Below are 13,295 nucleotides of genomic sequence, written 5' to 3'. Positions count from 1 at the left end.
TTAAAAACAGAAATAATGATGCTATAAAGAATTTACAGGGCGCCAGCTCAGAATCACATTATTCTGAACAAATTTATATAAATTATGAAAGTAATCCTTAAAGATATTAATGAATAAAAGTCAATCTCAATTTGGAAGGTATCTTACGTAAAATCCTAAGTCCGCCAAGGCCAGCAAGCTTCAACAACCGTCCCGTGTCCCCGAGAATCTCGCCACAACTGGCGGAACAAATTGAAACCATACACAGCGCTCTTCACACCCGTAGCTCGCAAATCAAAACGGCAACTTGAGAATCCTGTCAGCCGCTTTCGGTAGGAACTGAAAAGCAAGACTGCTACAAAGTAGCTGGTGAAAAACCACCCCCACCCCCTTCTCCCACCCCTTAAAGTTTTGCACAAATAAGAAGAAAATTACTGTCTAATTTCGAAAAACTCAGTGTAAAGATTGAGCAACACCAGGGACTTCAACTAGTTGATTTTATATTATGTTCAAGAAAAAATATCAATCTTTGAAAAAAACCCACAACCCACAACACACTTCAGTTTGTATTTTCAGTGAGTGTACGGAATTAACCTAACCTTGGTTTGTTTGTGTTCAGTGTGAACCTGGAAGGCTGCACAGTGGAGGTGGACGTCTCCATGGTGGATCGGCTGTGCGCGGTACTCAACCCCCAGCCCCTCTGCACCCGCACACGGGGGAGCCCCGCTGAGGAGCCCCTGGCTAGCCAGCCCCCCTCTCAGGAAAATGGCCAGTGCACCCTCAAGATCGTGTCACCCAATGTTTGCATCAGACTAAGGTAATCATGCGACAATATTTTCCTTTATTTAAACAAAAAACTTTGTCTCCATAAAATATGTTCAGATTTTTTTATGAGAAATGTAGGTCAATGTGACTATGTTCAGCTCACATTTAGCTTTAAGGGTTATCGATGTTAATAATTTTAAATAACCTCTACATACCTGAAGTTAAAAATCACCCACTAGGGTCGCCCATATTCTGTGGAGCAATTGTGTAATATTAGCAATATTAGTCACTATTTCTTTTATATACCGCCGTTTTTACCGGACAACGCCCATCTTCACCAAGTAGTCAATCATTAAGTAAAAAGGAATTATGAGATGGAGGGGAGAGTAATTTCATCAGAATTGGATAGATATTATGTAATATCTTTTAAAAAATTAACGAGATAATTTTTTTTTTAAATGCATATCGATTACCGAATAGTTTTTCTAGAATTAGTGATACAAAAAACAACTTAGATATTGCACAAAACTCTCATTTGGAGGATGTATATTACCCCCCTCCGGTGGGGTAGGGTTAACCCGATTTCGTCATTAAGGACATTTTTTGATTGACACTTCATATTTAATTTCTATCCAAGCCCTCGCTTATAATGAATTATATTTAAACTAAAAGATTTATTTGAATGTGCGTATAGCAAGAAATGAGATATTTAATCATTAATATGAATGAAGCAAAGCAGAGTTTTATGGTGGTCCATCCTCTCCACAACATCCATCCCCTACAGAGAAACGGTGTGATGGTTAGTTTAAAATGTTTCTTTAATTTTAATTATCCTTTTCTAGATTCCCCGTGGCAGACTTGCGGCCGCCCCACGACATGGCGCGCACGGCGTGGTGGCAGCGCTCAGTGCGCCCTGACATGCTGCTGGCACGACTGCACACGACCTCCCTCAGCCTGCAGGCCGGCGGCATGACACTGCGCTGTCGACAACTTCGCCTCTGTTATTCGGTACATCTGTAATCTGTCTAGATTCCCGCGGCAGACTTGTGTTCACTCCATAACATTACGCTGTCATCAAAAATCAAGTTTCGAATTAACGAATTACCACGTAATTTGAAATTTTATGAAAAAAAAAAGGCGCCGAAAATCGAGTTCCTCGGCCTCCCCTTCATATTCGGGTAGTATCTTTGGAGTAAATTCGTATTAATACTAATTATTCCCGTGTAAATCGAATTTTCGCAGCTGATTACCACCGCGGTCGGTCCTACAACTTCAGTTATTCTAAGCAAACTCAGATATTCTAAAAAAATTGGAAAAAATACGACATTCCAGTCCGATTTATAAAATAATAATACTAATTAGGACGATGTATGCCGCCATGGCTGTCTTTTAGATTCAGATTTACGAAATTTTATGATTTATTTTCGCAAAAATCGAATTTTTTCAACAAATTTTCGTGCGCGGACAAAAATAAATTTTGAATTACGAATTAACGAATTTCGATTTCAATAAGCATTTTGTATTAAAAAATTTTCTGTTGATATTTTTTTTGGGAAAAATTTCATATTACACGTTTTTTCAAATTATCAGGGTTTGAATTAACGGGTTCTAATGTATAACTATTACATAATAACGGCTATAATGAGCAATTACAAAATGATATTTTGGTTCAGGCTTATCTTCATACAATTGTAGATTGTTACAATGAGGTTGATTCACTGATATATCGAGCCAATAATTTTGCCAACCCAATTTCTGAATTCCTGAATGTCCAAAATAAATTATCCAAAACTCTATAAAAAATTTTTTTCAGCCAGGGTTTTCAAGAATTACACCCAAAATTTAGATTTTTAGTTATAGCCAAGTAGGCCATATGAAATTGACATGCGGGCACGAGAATTGGGCCGCGGCTTGTGTTTCACAGGTTTGTGACAAGTAAAATTTTACAGTTGAAAACCAAAACAATCCTCCAAGCTAGTTGTTTATGACAAGTGCGATTTTACAAGCGGTAGGTACAGTACGCACAAGGTAGTGATAATAAGATAGACAATTTAGTGATACTTTTCACTGAAGCTTTGAACCAGGTGATAGTTATAATGCGTTGATTGTTTTGAAGAGGAAATTGAGAAGCATGAAAGCGAAATCTTTAAAACAACATTGATGATAATAAATTTCAGTAATACAAGTGTATTTTTCTAATTACTTTTTTAATAAGTAATACCTACTTGTATTTTTAAAATCTACTGTATTTTGCGAATATATTGATAGTAGAGGCAGGTAGGTAGGTACATATGACTTAAAAAACCTATTTTGGATACAACGATTAACAGCTATAAAGAGCAAATTTAGTCAGTCGGAATAAATGAAAAAAAAATCTATATGAAAGTTAGTAAAATGACTTATTTCAATTAAATTCTATTACTGGATGATCAGAAACATTCTAAGGATTGCATAGTAACCATGTAATGTAATATTTTGTACTCACTTTTTTGTAGATTTTCGGCATTTTCGAAAACACTTTGGTATCCACCATCGAATTATAATCACACCTAATAAATATTTTGTTCTAAAAGCCTGTTTGCAAGAATTTGAACTTCATTTGCTAATTAAAATTCTTTAGTTAATGGGCCAGGTTTCGAACTAATCAAAAAATTAAAAACATTTGTCGTATTCCAACAATAATATGATATCCATCAGTACATAAATATGACTCGAATTTGATTGGTACATAATGGAGCAAATTTTTCCACTCGGATTTGAGTTACGTTGTTCAACAAGTTGTTAACTCATTCATCGCTATGTGCATAATAATATGATCCGAAAGAAAAATTTCCTCAGCCGAAAGATCAAAAGAAAATGTGCGACTGTTAAAAACAGTGCCGTACACAATTGTATTTGTCATTCTGCCGTGAAAAGCTTAGTAATGTATGATTTATTTGTGCTTCCAGGAATCGGAAGGTGATAATGAAATACACCTCGGTACGGCATCAGCGGATGAAACTTTAAGTAGCGCCGATCCCAATTCTCTTCCTGGACCGGATTGGCCAACGTGAGTTTAATATTGTACAATGTTAACCCCACACAAATGACATAGGTCCTGTGGTAAATAATTTCCCGGGATGATGTGTGGAGGGTATTTTTTGAGGAAAGGAACGTTCTGGGAAGGTAAAAGGTATGAGGGTTGGGTAGGAGTCTAGGGATCAGTGTGTCCAGGAGTGACAGACATATAGTCTCACCAAATCAGCTTCTCCCGATCTGGCACGTCACGCAGCTGGTGGGCAGTTTCTTCCTGAACATACCTCACCCAATGGGCACCCCTGCTAAATTTTCAAACATAGCGAAATACTCGGGGTGACATGTGGCAGAGTTGTTGGTCATCCATTAAATGGTTCCCGGGGCGGCCGTACCCAAACCCCCCTCCCAAATTGAAAATTATTTCAATCCAACCTTTTTCTACTCCTTCAACGAAATTAAAGGTGCTATATTTTTCATCATGGGCAGATGCCCAGAGTAAGAAACTGTAACGTATCGTTGTTGTATAGGATATAGGATAGAATACTGGGCCCTTAATTATTCTAACGAGGAAAGGATCGAAAGAGGAAAGTATTCTAACGAGGAAAGGATCTGGTAATATATTGAATAGTCGTAGATTCTTATACACGGACGCTGTTTAATTTGGAATATAATAAACTGACAATACAAGTAACAAGTTGCCCAAAGGCCGTCTAAAGAAAGAGTGGGCTCTCTTCGCGACCCGACAATGTAACAGGAGGCGGTTGGTAGCGTTCGGTTATGTTCGGTAGAACCCGAACCTACCCGAACCTTTTAAATCACCAAATACTACTGGAATGGATGGAAGATACCCTCAGTATCACCCTGCTGAAAGACCATCATCAGAATCGAAACATTGCTTGAAATGGCTTTAACCGTGTTTGGTATCCTGATCTGAGTAGCCAGGTACTTCCCCACCTCCCTCTTCTCAATCTCCTTCTCCACCACGCACCCTTCCCCAATTGGTGATGTCATAGTCCCACCGGCTCCGGTTAGCAGAGAACAGTTGTGACTCTGCGTTATTCATTGATGCAACTATCGACGGCCGGCATAGTCCAGTGGTAACGCATTGGACTGCCATTCCGAAGGTCGCGGGTTCGAACCCGGCGTGCGCAAATAAATTTTATTTGATTAATTTGTGTTATTTCACAATTAATTAATTAAAATAATGTATAGTATATTTGCGGCACGTTCCAGAGTGGAAGATACTACCAGTATCGCCCTGGTGTAAGACCACCATTCAGAATTGAAACGTTGCTCCAAATGGCTTTAGCCGTGTTTAGTGACTAGATCTGAATAGCCAGGTACTTCCCCACCTTCCTCTTTCCCTTCCCCACTTACCTTCAGCCTCACAACATCCCCCAATTGGGGATGCCATAGTCTCACTGACTCCAGACGGGAGCAGTTGGGACTCTTGTGAGGTATTCACTATAAAATAAAAAAAATCCCAGCATCCGATTCAATTCATAATGATCAATGTTTTCGGGTAACTTATGATGTCCTATTCTTGAATTATCAATTTTTCAGTTTGACCATCAACTCCCTACCTTTGGAGCAACTGCAGGGCACTATGATGGAATCGTGGATGGAGGCGGATGCCCGCCCCCAAAAGGGGCCCGGGCTGATGGGGCAGAGTTCCGCCATGCTGGAGGAGCGTCTGGGGGCGCGCCCCGGCCCCTTCAGCTCCAAGAAAATGGTGCACGAGAGTGACACTCCCCACGGAAAAGAGGACGAAGGTTGGTAATCCTAATTTGTATTTACTGTAGTGTGATTATTATATTTGTTTTTCTGCAGAAATAATATGGTAATAGTAATGGTTTTGAAGATCAGGAAGAGTTTTCCCGCTTCCAATCCATTCTCACATTACCAAAGTAGAAACAGTAATGATACCTGTCCATCCTGGACCTCATGGTGTTATTGACATGTCTATTTTGGCCCCCAAGGTGATGTTCATCTGTCCATTCTGGCTCCCATGATGATGTTGACCTGCCCATTCTGATCCGCATGACGAGTTTGACCTGTCCATTCTGGTCCTCTTTGATCTACGTTCTTGTCATTCTAGTCTTCATGATGATGTTGCATTGTCCATTCTGATCCTCGTTAAGATGTTGATGTTTTATTTTATTTGGTTTTACGCCCAGCCTGGCTTTTACATGGATTTTAAGAACAGAATATACCTAGTGAGCTACCGCAATTACACAAAATTTTACAATATGAAATAACAGTAAACTGATAAACTGAATATGAAACAATATTAGTAAAACGTGTAACAGTAACAGAAAATAATATAGAAACTAGAACAATACTAAATATAAGACAAATCACTAAAACTACATTACCAATGCTACTCTAATTTGTTTCAACAATGTGTTGGTATAGATTACGCTTCTAATATATAAATAGAATCCCAAAACTTGTTCCCCAGATCATGCATCCTATTGGTTAGTGAATGTGTCTGATAGTTGGTTGTGTTTGTATTGCAGAAGAATGTTACATTTTGTCTTGTGTTCGTAGTCGGTACATGGAATTTAATAGTGGCAACAATGGCAGGACTGGCAGTTAAGTTTCTAATGACACTGTTTGACATAATTCTCCTGTCAGACAGTGTTATTGGATGCAATTGATTCATCAAACTGACATAATTAATGTATTTAATTGGAATTTTGAGCTTAAAATTTAAGTACAGAAATTTGTGCTGATATATTGTATATTGACTAATGAAATATAGAGGGTTCTCATACAATCTCAGGACTTAAAATCAGTTAAAGTTCTACAAAGATTTATTAGTTATGTAGTTAATGTCAAGTTTTCACCGAATATTACACCCAAGTCACGAATTTGTGACACTGGTATTAATTTAATATTATTTATTGTATATTCATGTATGTTGACTTTTTATGGTTGTACATACCTCTCTCAATTATAATTTTCTTCCTGAATGCAGATGACACCGAAGAACTGGTGATCCCAGGAGATGCAGCCGAGATGGCAGAATTTATAGAATACTCCATCAAGAACTCACTACTACAAATTCAATGCAATCTTCCGATTGTCAGCCTTCAACTTGGGTAAGTGGAACCTTATTGTTACCATGTCAATGAACAGATATTACCTATCTAGAGATACCTCACAAGAACGCCCCTGTCAGAGTGCGCAGACAGGGGAACTATATCGCCACCCACTGGACAACCTTGCGAGGCAGGGCTGTAGAAAGGGATTTGTCTATAGAGTGCGCAGACAGGGGAACTATATCGCCAGCCACTGACATAGCCTTGTGAGGCGGGGCTGTAGAAAGGGATTTGTCTATAGAGTGCGCAGACAGGGGAACTATATCGCTAGCCACTGACACAGCCTTGTGAGGCGGGGCTGTAGGAAGGGATTTGTCTATAGAATGCGCAGACAGGGGAACTATATCGCCACCCAGCTGGACAACCTTGCGAGGCGGGGCTGTAAGAAGAGATTTTTCTATAGAATGCGCAGATAGGGGAACTATATCGCCACCCAGCTGGACGGGGCTGTAGGAAGGGATTTGTCAATGCATACCTTGAAGAGGTGCGGATTAAATATAGAAGGAAAAAAAAGTACCTGTAACTCGTTAAGTTGGACTTACACAAAAACGAGTCAGTGAAATGACCAATTTGATGCAATTGCAAATGCATTTAAATTTTACAATAAATTTCTAATTGACTTCCATTTTGCCTTCTCCTGTGTATCAAACATGAGTTTGCTCTAAAATATTGATTTGTATGGAATATCATCCGGGAGATATTTGCTCAAGAGCTCTAGCTGAGGGAAGGTACGCCACCCAGCATCTCCACATTTGATGAACGGTGACCGGATAAATCATCAAAATGATAATTCATCACATTTTTAAAAAGTTATATAAAGTCATGGAAAGTGATAAAACAAAAACTTTTTTAACTGGGTTAAGTAGGTTAGGTTAAAAAAAAATTTAAAAATCATCGTTTTTAATGACTATCACTTTTTAAATGTGTGTTGAATAATCACTGTGTTGAGTTATCATGGAACCATGATGAACACAGTGAAATACTCTTAAGAAGTTTTTAACAAGTGTTTAACAAAGAAAACCTTACAATATGTATGTAGGATTGCAGTCTTCGAGGATGGAAAAAACCAAATTTCTTAAGCAGGTTTCACTGTACAGGCACCAAGTAACCTAAATGGAACTGACTCGTGTCAACTTCTGCACGGAGTTCATTTTTAAAGTTATTTTATTGCATATTATTTTTACTGTTTTCAGTTGAAATTTGGTATAACTCTTAAACCTTTTGTTTACAGTTCCAAGCACTTGTATGAGGTGCTGTATAACCGTGTCAACTCAGACCTTCTGCTATGGGAGGGCTCAGCCCCACGTCCCGCCCCTCGACCCCCGGGCGCTCCAGGCCTGCAGGGTTCCCGCGGTAGCACCTTTGCCATGTGCAAGAGCGCCATCAACTACAGTGAGTGAATCAAACAAACTACTTGGGGATGTGGATATTACAGTACCTTATGGAAAAAAACAGCATGAAGCATGAAACTTCTTATGTGGGAACCTTGTAAGTGGGTTTCACTATAAAAAATATTGAGTGTCAACTTATGGGCCTTACAGACCGTTCAATCTGGTGAGTTCAACCACTGTGTGTCAACCGTTGAGTGTTAACCTAATTGCATGCAACACATCTTCACATGGTTCAACTTTACATTCAACTCAACCAGATTGACAACAACCGCTCAACCAAATTAAGTCGTCTGTAAGGCCCATTACTGTGATGTCTGGCCAACTGTCTTCTCTGTCGCCCCTTCATACCCATAAAACTTATGAAATATATACTTCATAAAAAAAGGCAGCTGGAATTTTGCAAAGGTCACATTCCGATGTACTTTTTATTATAATAGGTGAAAGGTCTAGTACATCAGAATGTGACTTTTTCGAATTCCTAGTTGCCGTTTAGAGCGCCAAGAGCCCCAACTGCCAGTGGGACTATTTCATCCCAAATTGGGGTATGTTGTAGTGCTGAAAGTAGTGGGTAGGAGAAGGAGATGGGAAAGAGAAAGATGGGGATGTTGAATTTTATTCAAATCTGGTCATCAAACTCGTCTTAAGATATTTCAAGCAATGTTTTGATTCTTAATAGTTGTGTTTTAGCAGGGCGACACTGAAAGTATTTACCACTCTTACAGAAAAAAAAAAAACAAATAAAGTTTTTAGTCTTGGGACACAAACAATTTTTTTTATGTGTTCTATTTCCAGATTCCGATTCAGAATCATCATCGTCCTCATCCGAGAGCAACAACATCTACTACTCGGTGTATGACCAGAAAGCCAGGCAAGAACGCAAGTCCAAATCTGCTGCCAAGGCACTGGACATGAAGGAGAGGGTGGGAAAAATAAATAATACCTGCTTCCATCTGCAGATTGGGAAAGGATTAGTCACTTTGTACACTCCCGTTAGGGTAATAATTATGTTTTTATTTGATTTCTATTTTAATGTCTTGATCAGTCGGATCAGATCTGTTAAAATCATATATTATGTCCAATGCTTAACTTCTCATAATACTTGTTTTCTCCTTTAGCATGACATATCATTAATTGCTGAGTATATATCGGATGAAAACATCCTCATACTACAACATTTCTCTTGGCGTGGTTTGCTCACTTGGAGCTTCTTGCTTAATCTTGTCTATCATAATATTATAACATATGTATATGCGATATATCTGCATAGATAAGGTTAACTTATAAGTGGTCCAATATGACATCCCTGAGGAATGACAGATATAATCAAGCGCACTTGAAGTGAAACAACACAAAACTGCGCTATATAAATGCTATGTTATTATTATTATAATAACTATTTTTTTCTCAATGGATGCTTGCTTTATGGAAAGTTTTGAATTTCACTACGTATTTTCATAACCTTCTCCACAATAGTATCATTAGCCTCTAAGTGGTCCTAGTTGCCAACCCTAAAGAATGCCTAATGTACATCAATTGCAATCTGTGTCTAAAGTAAGTTAATTGCTTTCATACTATATTTGTGTATCAAATTGCTCTTTTCATAGCCTCTCCACAAGAGTAACATTACCCTACAAGTGGTTCTGAATCTCTAAATAGTATAAAACAAAGTCACTATCCGCGTTTGTTTGTGCGCTTAGTTCTTCTCAACTATGCAAAGGAGTTTGATAGGGTTTTCACTATCATTTAGAGAATTTCTTCCGGAAGGTTTATACATATAATACATGGATATTATATTTATTGAAAGTAGAGAAAAGTCGAGCAACGCCGGGTACACGTCATCTATTATTAGATAAAAATAAATAGTAGTTAAAAAGTTGTCTCGAATGTAAGCCAAATGCTTTCATTTGGTTCTTTTCATACACTGTAACAACAAAAGTGGTCCCAAGTGCCGCCCCTGAGGAATACCGGATATAATTATACTTCTTCAATGGAAGCCAATAATAATTATTGTGTTTTAGGACTCCCAAAACTTGGTGTTGCCAGTCCAACAGGGGGAGGTGGCCCTGACTGTGGGGGGGGTGTCCCTTTGCCATGTGGCCGGAGTGGGGGGGAACCCCAAACGGGCCCTTATGTCCCTGCAGGCCGGCCATGCCCTACTGCAGCACTGCGGTAAGTTTTCAGAATGAACTTGGTTCAATACCATTAATTATTATTGTTACCCTTTTTATTTTGGGATCTTTGGATCTTGTTTGAGAAGGATTATAACCTCCTTGAGGTGTCATTTTAGTTCATGAAATATAAGCAAACATTATGAAAGGAGGAACTGATTTCGACACAAAATGTCAGCAATGAGAAGCGAAGATAAGACATTATACTATTTCATGTGTCCAGAGAATCTACTCTAGATTTCGTGTAATTCAGTGGTGGGAATTAAGCCCAGCTATTATTATCATACCCTTCTATGTGCCACAAGGTTTTCTTTTGGGATCGTTAGTACTTGGTATACATATTATGATATTTGACATGCAAATAACCTTGCAAATGCAGAGGATTAAAAAATATACTCAATTATCAAATTGATATCTAAATTTTAATCAAATTTACTCATTAACAAAATGCTTGGATTTATAATTCGCATCTCTAAACCTTTCCGCAAAATTAAAACTCTAGCCTTATATGCAGTGTATATCTGCCCTTGATCGAAATACAGCACACCAATATATGATTTTATTCCTTTTTCTTTCTCACTCAAATAATGTACAATTATTTCGGGGGCTTAGGATCAAAGGGGCCTAACTACAAAAACTGGTGTTTTGAGTTAATCTTGGTTTCGGTGATGCCATAACCATTTGTATTAGTGACATGAAGCACTATCTCGTACATACAGCCTTTTAAGAGATACAGTTGGGCATATAAGCATACCAATCTTTATGTGTGTTTATATCAAAACTATGTTTCTGTTACATCTAAACCCCCCATTTGGGTGCTCAAAATGGTGTTCGACATAAGAGGTCCGTTTAAAAATTTATTTAGTTGTTTCTTTTCGCTTATAACATTCTACTCTTATATCCATTTAGGCCTCATCCCCATGCCGCAAGAGAGAGCCCCCCTCCGCCAGTACGGCAGCCCCTTGCCTAGCCACTTGAAGCCCTGTGTAGGCCCCTCGGGGGCAGGGGCACGGGTGCGAGACAGCCCTACAGGGCCCCACAGGGACCTGCTCAGCGTGGCCTTGAGCATTCAGCCTAGCAAAGACTATCCCAACTTCAAGGTGAGCAAAGTTTTTACATTTTATTAGCTCTCTCAAAAACATTTTTAATTATCTGTCCTTTTAACCCCTCAAGCTTCTGACATATTGACCATTATATTTCTTAAAGAAGCTGTCAGAAAGTCAGAGAATTTGTGTGTATTTCCACTTCTCAAAAAAATCCAAATAAATGGAATATTTCTGAACATATCTGAAAACTAAAAACTTTTTTTTTGAAAAGTAACAAAATACAGATTCAATATTTATTATTAGAAATAAACATAATTTTTGAAATATTAAAATTTTGAATGCAAACATAAAAATAAAATGGCTCGCCTTACATTTTTTCATCTAATCACTAAACTAAAATTACCGATAACAAACAAAAAAACACATATTTTAATATACAAATGTATTCTAAACATTATAGCCACTCATTGTCATTTCATATAAAAATAATTCAAAATTCATAAAATTTCATAATTTTTTCTCGAATTGCCGTTAGAACCTTTGGTTTCATAGAGGTGTACATTTTAATTATTCTGTGCTTAACTTCTATGTTTGAATATAAAGCTTGGTGTTTTTTCTTTTTAATATCCTTTAGTTCATATTTCTAACTATGGCGGGGGGACACAATTGACTCTACGGGTACCAGCTGTTTGTGCACAAAACTGAAAAAATTAACCTGAGGTGTTAATAGAATTACTACTGTATTCAAAATCACTATAAATGTATAGAGAATTAACTTTAAAAAAAGTCACATTGAGAGGTTATTTTCAAAAACATAATTTTGCAAAAAAACAATTAAATTATTACGAAAATAGTGTCAGCCGGCACACGGCACACTAAGGGTTAAAAGATCATTATGAAATGGTTTTAACTTGCATATTCTTACTCATTCCAGACCATTCGAGTCACAGCCGGAATTTCCAATTGCACACTACGGCACGTCATGACAGCCTCGCGTCATAGCGTGCTAAGCCAGGTAATGGACATGTTTGACGTGATGGACTATCCCGTGCCGGGATATGAACCCAGCACTGTTATCACGGAGATGCATGTGCACCTTTGGGATTGTGCGGTTGACTACAGGTAACAATATTATTTAATTTATCGAATCAAATAAAATATTGAAGGTTTTTAGTTTTAGAATTGTCAAGCGGTTTTTGAAAAGCAGACTCAAACATAGATATGATGAATACTTTTATATTTGCAACATCAATATATCAACAACTTTTTAAAAATTGATATTTTTTGGGAAATCAAAATTTCATTCACATTTTTTACTCCAAATATGGTTAAGAAGCGCTTTTCCAGTTTGTCATGTATATCCCTTAACACCCTGTACATATGTCAAGATATATAACCACTCAAGCGATAACTACCCAAATTTGGATAGAACCCCTAATGCCCTTAAGCGATAGCTACCCAAATTTGGGTAGCTGTAAGTAATTGCTTTTTTTGATTTAAATTTAATTTAATTTGAACTCCCTGCAATCAGCTAACATGTTTAGCCGCTAGCTTGATTAAGCTTCTATCGAATACCTTAAGATATCACTGAAGTTCCTTTCATGGAATATTCCAGATAATGTTTTGTACTGTGTAGACTCCATTTTAAATTATTTTCTAATAATTGAATTAAATCTGTTTACATCTTAAAAATTATTTATTAAATGTCTGTTACTATAAAAATTTCCAGTATACCATAGACAACACACAGAAATAGTAATATTCAATATTGCTTCAAATAAGTACAAGATGTGTTTCCTCTTTCCTACAATATGGGTCTCTTTAAGA

General features: G+C 37.7%; 1 protein-coding gene across 1 annotated transcript in view; it reads left to right on the top strand.

The window, feature by feature from the left end:
- The window catches only part of Atg2 (Autophagy-related 2), a 53,880-nt gene that overhangs the window by 21,331 nt on the left and 19,254 nt on the right, over positions 1-13,295 (top strand). The window contains exons 12-21 of the mRNA XM_089641000.1: positions 599-796; positions 1,587-1,752; positions 3,693-3,793; positions 5,323-5,531; positions 6,740-6,863; positions 8,095-8,255; positions 9,047-9,249; positions 10,273-10,423; positions 11,332-11,522; positions 12,403-12,590. Coding sequence (XP_089497126.1) covers positions 599-796; positions 1,587-1,752; positions 3,693-3,793; positions 5,323-5,531; positions 6,740-6,863; positions 8,095-8,255; positions 9,047-9,249; positions 10,273-10,423; positions 11,332-11,522; positions 12,403-12,590 — 1,692 coding nt within the window. The remainder of the gene's footprint in view (positions 1-598; positions 797-1,586; positions 1,753-3,692; positions 3,794-5,322; positions 5,532-6,739; positions 6,864-8,094; positions 8,256-9,046; positions 9,250-10,272; positions 10,424-11,331; positions 11,523-12,402; positions 12,591-13,295) is intronic.

The sequence above is a fragment of the Hesperophylax consimilis genome, chromosome 16 (genome assembly GCF_061612785.1).
Source record: "Hesperophylax consimilis isolate HC1 chromosome 16, BYU_Hcon_1.0, whole genome shotgun sequence".
NCBI classification, from domain to species: domain Eukaryota; kingdom Metazoa; phylum Arthropoda; class Insecta; order Trichoptera; family Limnephilidae; genus Hesperophylax; species Hesperophylax consimilis.
This window is presented reverse-complemented; position numbering and strand designations above follow the sequence as displayed.